Raw genomic sequence first — 17465 nt, forward strand, 5'->3', positions numbered from 1 at the left:
TTAACAAATTGTTGGCAAAGAAATTACAATAAAACACTTCTTCAATGAATCAAACCTCTTTTGTTTATTAACTTTATTCATGTGACATATGGCAGAGCTGAAGACCATGGGGCAGCAAATTCTAAAGCAGGGATAAAGCTTTAAGCAATTAATTAATTAACCTAATTTACATAATGGCTTTATTTTTGCATAGCTAATGAACTAGGGATTCATTATAGGCCATTAACAGTCATTAATAAATGAAACTGTGGTTTAAATACATGAGTTTGTATTTCAGACTCCGGAGGCAGAGGTCAGTCATGAAATGTTAATAACAATATTAAAAGCATCAAGCATTAAACAAACTAGCATTTAGCTTTTAGATTTCATGTGCTTCTGAGAGGCTACTGCACGCACCCGCTAGCTGGTCTTAGTTTTCCATGCATTCTTGGGCACATGTAAGTATATGTAGCTGTATTAGTGAAACTTTTATTAGCCTTAGATTAGATTTACATTAAAGTAACGAGAACTAGTTGTATCATATTCACATATGAGATAACGATATGCCTTTATTCCTAGAAATTGGAGCTATTTCCTGAAAAATGCCAAGTTCTAAGACCTAAATATTTAGCAGATTTTTCTTTCTAAATCTAACTGTTCATTTTTTTCAAAGAAAGATGACAAATACAGTTTTCAAACAGTTTCCATGTTTTCCTTAGTTGCAATAAGCTGGTTTGCATTATATAATTTAGAACTACTCTAACCTTTTGACTCCTGATTTAGTCAGTTCAATTGACAATTTGAAACTTCCTCTATATTTTATAAAAATATAATTGCCCATGGTAAAAGATTTTAAGAACTCAAGAAACCAGCCTGATATTTTTAAAACAATTTAATTATGCAAGTGATGAATAATCACAGAAGACAACTTAATTTCCTTAATTGCAAAAATATACCGTGTATAATCTGATTTTTTTCAGATGACTTGGTTGTACCTTTCTGAGCAACTGTGCAACCCTCCACACTAGATCAGTAAGTGAGACTTGAAAGAAAGAAAAAAGAAGTGATTACTTTTAGGATAGCAATTACCGCACTGGTAGAGAAAATTCTAGGGCACGTCTCTTGCCTTTTCTATCTACCTTGCTCTCCCTTCTTCCACCACCTGGGCTCTGTGGCTCTCGCTTTATACTTGTACCCTCACTGGGGTTCTCACAGGCTCTTCATTTTCCCTCCTCCCCTTCTAAAGATGCTGATTGACGCAGTGTTAGCATAGGATGTCCAGGAAGGGCCGTGGAGTGAAAGGAGCCTGTTTCGGAGCCTGTTTCCCCCTTCACGCTCTCTCTGAGCCTCCGTTCCACTAATGGTTAAATTTAATTGGGTTTTCTTGAGCCTTCTAAATTCTAAAAAAGTTGGTGTGATTATAAAAAGATGAACTGCCCAAAGTGCAAAGGAATATTACCTCAATGGATGGAAAAGAACAGCATTTATCTTGTTATTAGTAAGATCTCCCAGAATCTCTGCTCGTGCCCTTCACAAACTGGCTTTACTTGCTCTCTTGTGTTGGTAAACTATATCACATGGATGTTGGAGAACGATTCTGGCGTCAAAAGCAGTGCGCTGAAATCTCTGGGTTTTCATTTACCAACAGCGTCATTTTTAAAAAGTCACTTAACCTTATCGTGTCTTTGTAAAATAGGAATAATAATTTTCATCTCCTAGAAATGGATGTGAATTAAATATAATGCCAGATATAACTTACAATAAACGTTAGTCGCTCTTTTAAGATGCATTTTCCTCTGTGCTAAGAAAATCAGTTAAGTACAAGAGACCACACGATTCAAGAGAATGTCAGGCAGTCCTGTACCCATTAACAATATACACACCAGAGAGTTTGCCAGAGCCTCACAGTGGGATTAAGAATAAAGTTGATTCTAGCAATATTGTATACCCAGTTTGAAGACAGTGTGTTATTGCCTTGATATTTCAGGAGTATGAAATCACTCCCAGCACTGTCCTCTATCAACTGTTAAAATGGATGGGCAATCAGCTCCGAGTACTACTGATCTCCCCACATTCATTCTTTACTGATAACTTTTGGACCTATGTATTTCATCAGAAAATGAGCAGAAGCACCATAAAATCCTTCCAGAATGCTTAAGTAATATAACTTACTTTTTGAAGGGACTCGGAGATTGGCAAGGACCACTTCCAAGGAATCGGCCTGGACGCGAAGTACATAGCTTGTCCTGGTCTCAAAATCCAGGGGGGCATTCACATAGATAACACCTGTGATGTTGTTAATTCCAAACATATCTGCAATTAAAATACAGTTATTTGGTCATTTCCTTCATACTATAAGAAAAAAAAAAAGAATCCTCTTTAAAAGGCACCGTGATTTTAAAAATGCTTCTTGTAAACAGGAGTAATGCATGAAAATGACAGGATGCTGGCTTTTGGAAACTATGTTCCATCTCTTCAAATTATCATCAGTGTATCCTTAAGTGAACACCTTAATTTTCTAGTTATGTTGAGATTCTCCTGGACAACAATGTTTTATCAGTCAATTAAATTTGGGAAGCACCACACACTATATCCATCATGGTAGATTTGGATGGTTCTTTAAATACTAGAGGGCATTAGAAGTTCGTGATATTTAGGGAGGAAGCATAGCAGCAAATTAGGAACAAAGAAGAAAGTAAAAAAAGTAAGATGTCCTGCAGTTGCTGCAAGGGCAGCCATCTCTAGTAATGGTTGGTTACTGAAATACTTAAAAAGGGCCTTTATAGGGGTGCCTGGGTGGCTCAGTCGGTTAAGCGTCTGCCTTAGGCTCAAGGCCATGATCCTGGGGTCCTGGGATCAAGCCCCACATGGGGCTCCCTGCTCAGCGGGAAGCCTGCTTCTCCCTCCCCCACTCCCCCTGCTTGTGTTCCCTCTCTTGCTGTGTCCTCTCTGTCAAATAAATAAATAAAATCTAAAAAAAAAGAGCCTTTATAATTGTCTTGAGAATTGCTTAATTTTATATTCATTCATTTACTAAATATTAAATATTGAACATTCATGTATTTATTAAGTGTATATTGACTATTTCTTTTTTCTAAAGATTTTATTTATTTGTTTTTGAGAGAGAAAGAGAGAGAGAGAGAGAGCACGAGTGTGGGGGAGGGAGGGACAGAGAGGGAGAAGCAGGCTCCACCCCAAGCAGGGAGCCTGATGCAGGACTTGATCCCAGGACCCTGGGATCCTGACCTGAGCTGAGGGCAGACACTCAACCGACTGAGCCACCCAGGCACCCTAAATGTATATTGACTATCTCTTGACGACTTAACGACATGCCAGGCCATCCAATTTATCAAAAGGAGAAAACAGAGGACCACTAACTGTGGATATAATAGTGAGAAAAAGAACAGATGAGAAATGCAGCTGTGAAATTGTTCTCAGAAGCTGGCAAACCATCCTGTTCTCGGTGAAGAGTAGTTGGTAGACGAAACTCGAATTATTTATTTACTTCTAAGTTGACCACTTGAGGAATCATATTATACGATATACATGGGTTTTATCATGGATGCGGCTCTTTGGGCATTCAAAATTATTTACGATCCTAAAATTTCTTCAGTGTTGGGCCTAGCTATGACATGGAGTAGGTCATGGATGTTCCAGAACAGTGGGAAGAGACCCCTGTAGACAACAATCATGACCAAAACCTGAAAGTATGATGTGTTAATTTTGAAGAAATATCATTAAAATATCCCTAAATGAGGGCAAGAGGAAAGCTTCCAGAATTGGATAGTTAGTATTTCCGGGGGGTGGGGGGGGTGGGATCACGTTTGTTAGTATAACCAAATTTTTTAATCTGATTGAACACTTAAATCACATTTAAGTTGGATAGGTTTTTATTAGAAAAAAATAGCGTAAATAATAATTCAATCTGAACTGAGTCCTAGGTCCAAGTGTTAGTTTATGGTGAAGACACAGACCGAATATCTACTCACCTTCTTCGTTTCCTGAAACTATGGAGTACACAATACTCTGGTTGATGGCTGCTGCAGAAATCACTCCAACCATAGTCCCTCTGGTGGCAAGTTCACTCACTGGAGGAGGTCTGCAGGTTTAGAGAAGGGGGTTCATTTTTTGTAGTCCATTTGTCATGACAGAGTTTTGAATTTAATAATAGAATATGCTAGTTCATCATGTGTGAGTGCATTTATTTGAATAATACATTTTCTGAAGTTTTCAAAGAAGTACCACATCAAGACTCCAGCCCTAACAAACTGTGTTCACAATTACACAAATGCTCTTGGTTGCAAACGTCTTGTCACCTGCATTATTTTGAATTTGAGATATAATTTATTTTTGGATACTATTTTATTATCTGCCCAACATCATACAAAAATTCTTTCCACTTGCTTCTCTAAATTACCTTCTGAACTGAAAGCAAGAGTAGGGTACAATTTGCTATCTTAATTTGTAAAGTAAGATGTTGATCTCGTACCACTGCTGTTAGCATATTTAAGCAATGGCTTCCAGATGACTCTTTCTAGTCCTTACTCTTGTGCTACTGTGATGCTCTATCTGTACGAAAAAAGGATTTGAACAGAGAGCATCACAACACTCACATTTCTCTTGAACTCACTGATTTTGCTTACCTGTAGCCATGTTCTGCCCTCAGTACTATGATATTTACTTAATTTCCAAGTTATATTTTCAACAACACATCTCATTCTCAAAATCTCCATTTATTTTACAGTATTGGTCACTGCAACTAGGCTATCATAACTTTAATCCTAAATTAATGGAAATAATCTCACTTTTATAATATACAGGTGTTATATTACCCAGATCCAATAGATTTAAAAAAATCAGTGAATAGTCCAGTCAATCTGTCTAGAGCGTCCCACTTCTCTAAGCTTCCACTTCTTTCCTCAAGCTGATAAGACAAATCCTACCATCATGGCTTTTTCTTTTAATACTTACTCTCCTAATATTCCTCCTCGTTTTTTAAAGATTTCATTTACTTTTTTAAAAAATATTTTATTTATTTATTTGACAGAGAGAGACACAGTGAGAGAGGGAACACAAGCAGGGGGAGTGGGAGAGGGAGAAGCAGGCTTCCTGCAGAGCAGGGAGCCCGACGAGGGGCTCGATCCCAGGACCCTAGGATCATGACCTGAGCCAAAGGCAGATGCTTGACTGACCCACCCAGGTGCCCCAATTCCTCCTCATTTTTATCCGCATCTTCTCAGTTCTTCTAATTTGGATTACATTGTGCAATTGTATTGTGCCTTCACTGAACCCTTTTATAACAAATCCTGAACTACAAACATAGAGTCCAGAAAATTAATCACATACAGCTCTTTATAAACATGTCCAAATTGCTGTGTTCTTTGCCACCATAGTCCATATGCTTGGTTAAGTACTGAAATGTAAAGCGATCTGTTTTACAGATGCTCTAGCACCTAATGGTGGTCTATAGATTCATCGCATATTCAACAACTATTTTTTTTACTAAAGAATAAAAACTAATCCATATAACTTTTAATGAAAATGATAAAGTATGCATGAACGTACACATGTATTTTGTTCCCCTGCATCTTTTCTGCCTTCTTTTGTTACAGCAGATAACCACACCTCCTCTATACCCCATCTAAGCGGTTTGGGTAAGGCTGCCAGAGTACACACCCCCAAGGTGTGTAGATAGATACATTACCCATCTCTGGCCACTGGGGATGCTTTATCTTCTTTGCTCAGTGTGATGAATCGATACACTTTTGTACGGTATTTTAGATTATAAAGGAGACATTAAGACCATGTGCTGTTTGGCGCATTGCTTAGTGATTGACTATGGTGGTTGTGAAATCAAAAACCTGGAATGGATGAAAATCAGAGAGATGGAAACAGGATAGTCTCTGCCATGGACCTCAATAACGGCCCCTCCTGACATTCCAACCCTTGCGTATTGCTCTCCTCTTGCAAGACAGCCAGACTCCAGCTTGCTTCTAATCAACAGAATACGGCAAAGAAAATGGGAGGTCACTCCAGTCATTACATTACGTAAGACTGTATTCTGCAAGTTCCCTCTTGCTAGGGGACTCTAACTCTCCCCCTTGCTGGATTGAAAGAAGGGGACATATGGAATTGTCCATATGGCAAGAAACTGAAGGTGATATGATGTCTGACCACCAGGCAGCAAGCAACTGAGGCTCTCAGCCCAACATCCCACTCATAACTGATTCTACCAACTACCACACGAGCTTGGAAGCAGACCCTTCTCCAGTCAAGCCTCAGATGAGACACTGGCCCTGGCCAACACCTTGATTCACACTTATCTGAAACAATGAATCACAGAATGCAGGTAACTGATTTCTGACCTATAGAACCTTCAAGATGATATATGTGTTGTTTTAAGTCATTAAGTTTGTGAAAATATTGTCTTGTGCAAGAGATAAGTGACACACATGGCTTGGATGTAAGAGCAACAAATTAACTTAAGACAGATCAATATATCACACAAGTTCATTTTGATACAAGAAAACATATGTTAGCCAGATTCTGGGATCACTTTCATAAACTGAATTTCTTCTTGTGAAAGTAAACATTGCTTAAATTGTTGACTTGTTTATATTATTACTACTCGTGAGATAAGAACTAAATTTTATGCTTTCTATAATTAATTTGTTTCTTAATCCTTATAAAGTACAGAAATAGAAAGTCTGTAGCTAATGTACCTTCAGCTTTAACACCAGAAAAATGCCACCATTCATTTCAAACTTTAAAAACAACATTTCTTGTATATTTTTGTACAATTAGGATGGAGATGATCAATACTGGAAAAAGTAACTGGCATCATTATAAAAGGAATTTAAATCCTATGCATACCACTAAAAGCATTTAAAATTCTATTTGTCAGTAAATGTTTAAAACGGATTTACTTTCTAGACAAAATATCTCCCCGTTAACCTTTGTCCTAATTGTTCAACACACTTTTTTCTATCAGAATCAAAACATACTATAACAATGCAATTTTCTCCTGGCTAGAATTAAATGAACCTCCATGATAATGAACATTAGATCACAAAATTTCAATTCTTTTCTATTTATTGCAAGGCAGACCCAAGTTTATTTTTGTTTTACGCCCTGGAAAGTGCCAGTTACCTGTTTGGGGCAAATTACATATTTCCTTAGGAGTCACATGTTACTTGAATACAAAATGAAAGAGCTGGTGTAAACCAAGATCTATAAAGCTGGGTGACAGAGAGCACAGAGAGGTAAGGGAATGTAATGACGTGGGCTGGGCATCAATTAAGAGGGAGCCCGGTGGACGGAAGGACTCAGCGAGCACTGATGCCCTATTTAATGAGGGCAACCATCATGCTATGCTGCCAATGCAGTGAGAGTTTAAAACGGGAAAAAAGGAAGTTTGAGTTTTTATGTGAATTCTGTGAACTTTTATATTTTGGAACCCAGTGGAAATTGATTTTTTAAGGCATCATCTGACTTGGTTTGATCTATGGGCTGACAGTATATGATTTTTAGAGTCCTGTCTGTAAGGTATTTTCTGGTCCAACCCCACTCTGAGTCTGATGTCATGTGATTTGTCATCACCCCCTCTTCTTTCTGTGGAGTACAGTCAAATCTATTGATTGATTTCAGAAGCGAATAATTATGGCCAAAGAAAGGATTCCTCAGAAACTTCTTTTAAGAATGTTTTTCCCTTGTTATTCATTCATGTACTTGCAATTCATCCACATTATAATAAACAATACATCAATAACCCTCTTCCAATTTAAACTTTTAACACCTCACTGAAAACAAATAGTTGTTGGGTATCTGGAATTCAGGAATTCTGCTTTTCAAAGCTAGATTTACTGCCAGTGTAATTGAGAAAAAGCTCTCTTCCAATAAAAGAGGCGGTTGGATCACATAGGGCTCAGGAGTGGAGCTACGCGGCTTTCCTGTGAATCTTTAGAGTCAAGAGATCAGCTGGGCCCCCCTCCCCAGGACAGGACCGCTAGGAGCATGCTAGATAACCGATATGGATGGAACACTGGAGAGACTCATGGTTTCATACTTGTAAAATGCCTTCAGAGACTCTTTCACAAAGCTTGATCCGAAGTGGGTTCGATGTGCCTGTGTACAGACATACCCCTGATGTAGCCCTGGCTTTTACTTATCCCCCCTCACCCGGGGCAACATTTTGGGCTTTATTGGCCATTTTAAACAAAACCCCCAGATTCTGACAAAAATTCCAAAATCACCTAAGCTAGGGGCACCTGGGTGGCTCAGTTGGTTAAGCATCTGCCTTCAGCTCACGTTATGATCCTGGGGTCCTGGGATTGAGTCCTGCATCGGGATTCTTACTCCACCAGGAGTTTGCTTCTCCCTCTCTGGCTCCCCCTGTTTGTGCTCTCTCGCTTACTCTCTCTCTCTCCCTTCTCAAATAATAAAATAAATAAATAGATAAAATTTTTAAACAAGAAAAAGCAAAATCACCTAAGCTAATTCTTAAACAAAGCATAAATAATATTTCAATTGAAAAAACTCAATTATGATAGATACCAAATTTACATTTTATGAGGTCATTAATCTTGCTATTTGCATTGTCGTTGCCTCCCCTAAATTTTACATTTACAACAGCTATACATATTTTTTGACACCACACTTCTGTTTTTAGAGCAGTGCTGGGTTCACAGAAAAATTAGACAGAAATTGTAAAGCTCCTATACGCATTCCCACCACCAGTTTGCTCTATTATTAACATTTGGCATTAGTGTGGTGCATTTGTTAAAACTGATGAGCCAATATTGATACATAATGATTAACTAAAGTCCATTGTTGACATGAGGCTTCACTCTTGCCTTGTAGAGTTCTACGGATTTAGATAGACTTATAATGTCATATATCCATTATTACAATATCATACAGAATCGTTTGGGTGACCTAAAATTCTCCTTTTCTTCAGCTACCCATCCCTCTTTCCCCCTGAACCTCTGGAAACCACTGATCATTTTACTGTCTGCATATTTTGCCTTTTCCAGACTGTCCTGTGGTTGGAATCAGACAGTGTGTCATCTTTTTGAACTGACTTCTTAGCAATATGTACTTAAGTTTCCCCTATGTCTTTTGGTGGCTTTATACTTTTTATTGCTCAATCATATTACACTGTATGAATGTACAAGAAACAGCTGCATTTTAGTAAGAAGAAAATTGATCAAAATAACTCCAAGCCTGCTGTTTAGAAATAAATCTTTGCAGATAAAGTGCGACCCAGAAAAGTTAACTGCTACAGAATATATATGCAAAATGCTTACAACATAATTTTCTTATAGATATAAAAGTTAATTCATAGATATCCGTTTAACATTTCAATTTTTTCTGAAAATATAGATTATGATAAATCTGTCTCAATTAAATACATTTTAACATATCTGAATCATCTGAATAATGACTATGCTAAAATAACAGACTTTGCAGTTCTCAAATGGTAGACCCCCATCTTTACAGTATGAATATACATGAAACAATTATTCTACAATTTAAAATCTTTTATTGTTGGGTTCAAGACGTAACAATAAAAGTCAATGTTGTGTGTGTCACATAAAGCTCTGAATTATTTTAAATACTGTGCAGTTTAGGATATAAAAAGTGTTTGTAAATAGATGCTATAAAGTTTCCCTGGGATTCAGTCTGGCTCTATTGCTTGCTTTCTACTGAGAGACAAATCTAATTTATTTTGACATGGTTGAATTCAATATATTTGCAAATCAGTGTCAATTAAGGAACTGTTTTTATATCTACTATGAGGGAATTTAATGAAAATGGGAAGAAAAAAAAAGCATACGCCAGAACTCCTATTATTTGTAACCTTGGAGCAATTGCATCAGTGTGATCTGATTTTACTTATTTAACCAAGAAAAGCAGTTTTAAAAAGACATGTATCAGGAGCGAAATCCTAGCTTTCCCAGATTTTTTAGGATGGATTGCAAATAATAAAAAAAAATTAATAGAGAACCAAATAGTTAGACGCTATATTTTTTACATTTTTTCCAAAGGTGCTTGTTATTTTAAGAGTTTTGCTTCTTTTCAGATCCATGAAGCGTCCTCATCTTGAATACAAGAAAACTGATGCCTTGAGTAGTAAACCATTTCTCAAGTCCAAAAAACTATCTGAAGCTAAATCTGCAATCTAGGGTGCATGTGTTCATTGGTTTCATTTATTCTTTGCATTAATAGAGTTTATCTAATCTTGCTTAGTCATTGGCTCTCAAACCTTATAAGAATTACCTCAAGAATTTATTAAAATTTTCAGATTTTTTTGTGCGTCATGCTTGAAGATTCTGATTTAGTAGGTCCATAGGAATATTATTTATAAAATCCTGGCTTAAGAATTTACTTACTACCTATGTGACCTTGCAAAAGTTCTTAGCTTCCCGTTATTTTTTTTAATCTGTAAAATGGGGACATTACCTACTTCAGAAGATGGTGGAGTGTACTAAGGGACATAATGTGGACAAAAAGCTTTCCTTAAATCTAGCATAGAGTAGGTACTCCATAAATTTTGGCTTTATTAATACACGATTTTATGGGCTATACTTCTGGAAGTTTAGCATAAATATTATACTGCTATACAAGTTTGTCTCATAGACGGGGGAACAAAAAAAAACTTGAATACTTTAAAGCAAAGAAAACAATAAAACAAAAAGGCAACCTACTGAATGGGTAGAAACACTTGCAAATTATATATCTATAAGGGGTCAATATTCATAATACATAAAGAACTTCTACAAGTCAACATCAAAAAACCAAATAATCCAATTTAAAAATGGGCAAATGAATAGATATTTTTCCAAAGAAGACATCCAGATGGCCAACAGGTACATGGAAAGATGCTCAACATCACTCATCATCAGGGAAATACAAACCAAAACCACAATGAGCTATCACCTTACACCAGTTGGAATGGCTAGTGTCAAAAAGACAAGCAATAACAAGTGTTGGCGGGGATGTGGAGAAAGGGGAACCCTCATGCACTGTTGGTGGGAATGCAAACTGGTGCACCCACAGTAGAAAACAGTATGGAGGTCTCAAAAAGTTAAAAGTAGAAATACCATATGATGCAGTAATCCCACTACTAGGTATTTACCCAAAAGAAAATAAAAACATGAATTTAAAAAGATATGTGCACCCCTATGTTTACCGCAACATTATTTGCAATAGCCAAGATAAAACGTAAGTGTCCATCTATAGATGAATGAATAAAGAAGATGTGGTATATATACACAATGGAATATTACTCAGCCATAAGAGATAATGAAATCTTGCCATTTGTCAACAACATGAATGGACCTAGAGGGTATTATGCTAAATGAAATAAGTCAGACAAAGAAAGACAAATACCATATGATCTCACTATATGTGGAATCAAAACAAAACAAACAAACAAAACCCAAAAACCAAAATTCAGACTCATAAACACAGAGAATAAACTGGTCGTTGTCAGAGGGGAGAGAGGCGGAGGGGGGCAAAATAGCTGAAGGGGATTAAGGTACAAACCTCCAGTTATAAAACAAATAAATTACAGAGATGAAAGTATAGCACAGGGAATCCAAGCAACAATGTTCCAATAATGTTGCATGCTGACAGTTGGTGACACATATCATAGTAACCACTGAGTGATGCACACAATTGTCAGATTACTCAGTGGTACACCTCAAACTAACACAACATTGTATGTCAACTATCCTTCCATAATAAAAATGAAAAGAAGCAACTTGATGTAAAATGCTAACAACTACATACCAATGAAATATCTGTAATTATACATATAACATACTAGAGATCCTTGTTCTTTGGTGCACATCTCTGTGGAAGTGGGGCTTTAAAATTTTATGTATATACTTGTTCACTGTGATAAAAATAATATGATAAAAGCAAACATAATAAAACTGTTACTCAAAAAGTAGGACTTAAGATGATCAAATACTTTTATTCTGAGGGTCAAAAAACTTGGTAAATTTTGATTGATTGATTGATTGATTGATTGATTTCGGGGGGAGGGGCAGAGGGAGAGAGAGAATCTTAAGCATGAGCGTGGAACCTGATGGGGGCTGGATCTCACAACCCCAAGATCATGAGCTGAGCCCAAACCAAGAGTCGGACACCTAGCTGACTGAACCACCCAGGCACCCCAAAACTTGGTAACTTTAAAAAATTGTCCTCAGAATTCAGAATCCAAAATTATTTTACTCTCTTTATCAGAGCTTATACTGGGAAAGGAGCAGAAAAGTAAGTTTACTTCTCCAAATAGTGAAACTGGTGTGCAAACATCTAGCCATTCTTTCTGAAGTCTTTCAGAATCCCAACAGTTTAAAGTTTTAATGACAGGCATAAATATCCCCTTCTCAGCAAGTTAAATGATCTCACTGATTTCTATTAGTATTTATATCAAATCTCAGTAAACTTATCTGCTAATGAATATATGAGAAAAACTTTGAATACTTTTAATAAGTAATATTGCTCTTGGCTATTATTGTAGATCATGTCTTAAGCAATCAGATTTTCCCTTCCTAGTTCTCAGTCACAGAAAAATTTTACATCTGAAATGGGGATAATATTTTTCTTTTTACTCTTTTTTTATACCTTTAAATCCACAGACTTCTGTCTTCATTCAAAAATAACAACCAAGGGGTGGGATTGGTATAGGTAGAGGTGGGCTCTGAATCTTAAAAAAAACAACAATCACAAAATCATTTAAAATTCAATGAGTTTACTTATACAGGTTCACTCACCCATTCAATAAATACTTATTGAATACATACCATGTGCCTGGCAATAAAAATACAAAGACAGGAGAGAAGAAATAGATTGTGCATTCATAAAGCTTATAGCCTTACAGGCAAACCAGACAGTTGCGTGAAGAATTATAGTAACATGCGGTAAGTGTATTAATATCACTTATAAGTTCAGTAGTAAACATGGTGTTCGCCATTTATATTTTATGTTCTACACATACCTATAAAGTAACAGTGGAATCAGGGGTTGCCTGGTTTGATAGAATATGCTAGACCAGGCATATTCATTTCTGGGTGATCAATCTACTTACTAAAGTAGTCTACAATAATACACACACACACACACACACACACACACACCCACTCTTAGTAATGATCTCTGAGAAAACAGTTTCATGTTTTGGCTCATTTACCTACATTGGGGTGGCTCTTTCTCCTTTATAGATGAATTTGTGCATTGGAACTTTTGAAAGGTATGACAGTAAATTTAAAACAGGACCTCTAATGCTTTTATTCATTATTTTCTATTGATTAGATTCAATGTTTTTGGTATTAAATAGTCCTAGAAAGGTGAGAAATTGCCATATAGAATCTTAACATCTACTAGGGTAATCATACAAATAACATCAAAAAAGGAGAAAAGAATGCACATATATTTGATATTTCAATGTTCTACTTTAACAGTTGAACACATACACGACATCAAATATGACTAAATAATAAAATATAGGCATAAAATAATAAAAATACACATTCAAGATCTGCCAGAATTTTTAGGAAAGAAGTCATTTTTTATTGTTATTCAGACCTTAGAAAATAATATACTAATGCCATTTATGAAGGAGAGTATATAGTCAGCATTCAATACCATATTAGATAAATTCATCACCCTTTAGAAAGTGGGGGTACATTATTTTCATTTAAATTTTTGCTAAAGAATTTGTAATATATACATTATTTCTAGATTTACTTTTTATTATGATCAGGATAACTATAAGCAAAATTCTTCACCCAGCAAAATCACTTGGTTATTAAGCCAAAGACAGTGAAACAATAAAAAGGAAAAAAAATAGTTTTCTGGTTTTCATTAAATATTTTAAATGATGAAATATTTCATTTTTTATTTTTTTTAAAGATACTGTATGCTGGCTAATTGAACATAATCATAAAACATTAAAAATTATACCTATAGAATTGAAAAAAGATTTTATTTATTTGAAAGAAAGTGAGTGAGGGAGGATGAGCAGGGGCAGAGGGAGAAGGAGAGGGAGAAGCAGACTCCCCACTGAGCAGGGAGCCCGATGTGGGGCTCGATCCCGGGACCCTGGGATCATGACCTGATCCGAAGACGGACGCTTAACCGACTGAGCCACCCAGGTGCCCCAGTGATGAAATATTTTAAACACATTTAAGAAAAGGAACTTACTCTAAGATATAGATATGATTTCAGATTTAATTAATGTTTAAACAGTTTTGTATTTGATTTTTTTAAAAAAATTACAGATACCATCAACAAAATGAAAAGGCAACCTATGGAATGGGAGGAAATATTTGCCAATCATATATCTAATAAGGGGTTGATATCCAAAATATCTAAAACAAAACAAAACAAAAAACCATCTGATTAAAAAATGGGCAGAGGGACTATTGGGCAGAGTAGATATTTTTTCCAAAGAAGACATCCAGATGTTCAACAGACACATGAAAGGATGCTCAACATCACTCATCATCAGGAAAGTGCAAATCAAAACCACACTAAGATATCACCTCACACCTGTCAGAATGGCTAGAATCAAAAAGATGAGAAATAACAAGGGTTGGCAAGGATGCGGAGAAAGGGGAACCCTCACGTACTGTTCGTGGAAATGCAAACTGGTGCAGCCACTCTGGAGAACAGTATGGAGGTTCCTCAAAAAATGAAAAGCAGAATTACTGTATGATCCAGAAATGCCACATCTGGGATATATATACGAAAGGAAAGAAATCACTGTATTGAAGAGTTATTTGTACCCCCATATTCACTGCAGCACTGTTTACCATAGCCAAAACATAGAAACAGCCTAAGTGCCCACTGATGGATGAATGGATAAAGAAAAAAAATATATATATCATATTATATAATATATATTGTACATATATAATTCAGTCATAAAAAAGAAGGATATCCTGCCATTTGCAACAACATGGAGAGAAATAGAGGGTATTATGCTAAGTGAAATAAGTCATATAGGGAGGCACAAATCTGTATGATCTCACATATATGTGGAAACTTAAAAAAATCCTAACTCATAGGTACAGAGAACAGATGGGTGTTTGCCAGAGTCAAGGGGGTGGGGTGAGAGTGGGTAAAAGGGGTGAAGGTGGTCAAAGGGTATAAACTTCCAGTCTTATTTGAAAGTTACTAAAAAAAATAGCACTTAAAAGTTCTCATCACAAGAAAAAATACTGTAGCCATATGAGGTGGTGGATGTTAACTAAACTTACTCACAATCATTTCATAATATAGACATATATCAAATCATCATGTTGTGCACTTCAAACTAATGCAATGTTATATGTCAATCATATCTCAGTAAACCTGGGAAAAAATTATATCTAGGTCTCCCCTACCTACTTCCTTTATCCACCCCCAGTTATTAAACTTGGAACAAAGTTTAAAAAGCCTGAGAGGTTGTTTTGACAAACAAGACTTCGTGTCAAAATTTCCCCATAAATATGGTAATTTATTATTTAGAATCCATTAGTGAAGGGTTGTAAACATCTATTTACCAAAAACAGATTCACTATGCCTACTATACCTGCCCAGCTACTTGATTTCCCCTCTTTCTCGAGTAATACCTACTTGACACATTGAGAAATAAAAAAATATGTATAATATATATATTATATATATGATAATCATGTAATCCTGAAGCTGTTTGTAAAATTGAGATGTAAATGTCATCATTTGTAATGCAACCTGCCCTTCCATGAAATAATTTCCTAAGATATTTTACTTTTCTAATCTAACTCTTCTACTTTTTTGCTGGAGAAGTTAAGAGACTATTGGGTATGGTCAGTAGATTAAAAACAGACCACATTTCTGTACTTTTCCTCTCATCCAGAGGTAGATTTATGTTCCCTTCCTGCGTCTCTAGGTTATTCCCACCATTGCTTTGACCCACAGAAATGAAAGAGAAAGTCATGTGATGTTGTAGCTTCGTTGAAGGCAGAGCCCCGTGGCTTCAGCCACCACACAGATGGAAGGAGAACCGCCCTGACGTGCCACATGGCAAGTCCCATTGTCACCGATTTAAGTATGAAAACGACAGAGAAAGCAACATGGTGAGAAAGGCCAGGCCATCACAGATGCTGTGGCTGCAGGATGATGCCCAGGGGACCCTGATCCAGGCAACTCACTGCATCTTCGGAAAATAGAAATTGTTTTTGTCTTTAGGAACCTTGAGGACAGAGAATAGAGAAATTCATTCTTAGAAGTGGGGTGCCATAGTAAAAACCTAACCATGTGGCATGTGCTGGGGTCTGGTGGGCAGGTGTTGGCAGGAAAACGAGGTGGGGCTGTGAACGACACTAGAGGAGGGGTGGGCACAGCGTCCGTGGGGGCCGCAGAGGCGATGACAGAATAGTTATTCAAGGTTGGACAGATAGCTGCCTTTGTTGTGCAGTTGCAAAACCATCAGCAACATTGCCACCTGCAATCACGTGGAAGACACGAAGTTGGGAACTCATGAGGTGGCAGGTCTGGCTCAGGAGATTTCCAGAAAGAGTTCACTGCCGCCTAAAGCTGCGTGATGAAGTGTTCCTCTCCTGTCCCCATCCCGTCACGGCATGGTAGGCAGATGCCTTCAGTTCATGGGTCCTTGAATCAAGAAGAGCTACACCTGGGGGAAGCTGTCCACATTTGGATTTAGTTTAAGTGATGTGATCCTGAGCTTCAACCGTGATGACGTCATGGGACAAGACTTGCAGATCTTAGCAGCATAAGTGTTTGCTTATTTCTTTGTTCTTGCATGTGGGAGCAATGTAAATAATTGTGGACCAAAGATAGACTATGGTATATGTTGGTGCCTGTGTGTGTGTGTGTGTGTATGTGTGTATGTGTGTGAGCGTGTGCATATTAGGTGTGACTTGATGGGACTTCGAGCCTCAAACTCAAGATGTGCTGAGGCTTCTACTCTGTCCTGAGGCTGCATGAGGAGCCACCTGGACTTGCCTCCGGAAAGGTGGAAGACTCCATGAGGAGACAGGCCAGACCATCTCCATGGGAATCTCAACCACCACACCACCCACCAGCCGGATGTGTATTGGCCAAGACAGCCCTGAAATCCCCCTCAGCCTGACTACACTTTAGACAGGCTTCTTCCTGACTTTAGGTCCCTGATCTCTCTTTTCTTACTTTACTTTGGAGAACTCACACTTGTAAATGAATTCTCTGCCTCTCTGAGATGTAGATCTCTTTAAAAGCCTCTTGCCAATTTCACAACCAAGGACCATCTTCCTCAAGGACCTGGGATTCCTGCTTTCGGAATGCAGTTATCAGGGAAAATAGAGGCCCTTTCTCCCTGAGGTTAGGATCCAGACTTTGGTGGCAATTTCTCCAAATTGTGAAACCATCTCAGTCATGAAGATAGGAGAGGTGGGGGCCCATCAGCAAACACAGGTGGCCGGTCCGTGGGCACCCCAGCTCTTCATAACTCTGCT

At 37.3% G+C, this 17465-nt stretch overlaps 1 protein-coding gene across 17 annotated transcripts in view; it reads right to left on the bottom strand.

Annotated features, from left to right (window-relative positions):
- The window catches only part of PCDH15 (protocadherin related 15), a 781344-nt gene that overhangs the window by 128238 nt on the left and 635641 nt on the right, over nt 1–17465 (bottom strand). For all 17 annotated transcript variants that reach the window (XM_088020022.1, XM_088020021.1, XM_088020020.1 and 14 more), the window contains 2 exons: nt 3969–4078; nt 2152–2292 (listed from right to left, as the gene is read on the bottom strand). In XM_088020022.1, the coding sequence (XP_087876148.1) occupies nt 2152–2292; nt 3969–4078 (251 nt within the window). The remainder of the gene's footprint in view (nt 1–2151; nt 2293–3968; nt 4079–17465) is intronic.

The sequence above is a fragment of the Eumetopias jubatus genome, unplaced genomic scaffold (assembly GCF_037043125.1).
Source record: "Eumetopias jubatus isolate StellerSeaLion01/CBP00866 unplaced genomic scaffold, mEumJub1_p1.0 scaffold_17, whole genome shotgun sequence".
Classification (NCBI taxonomy): domain Eukaryota; kingdom Metazoa; phylum Chordata; class Mammalia; order Carnivora; family Otariidae; genus Eumetopias; species Eumetopias jubatus.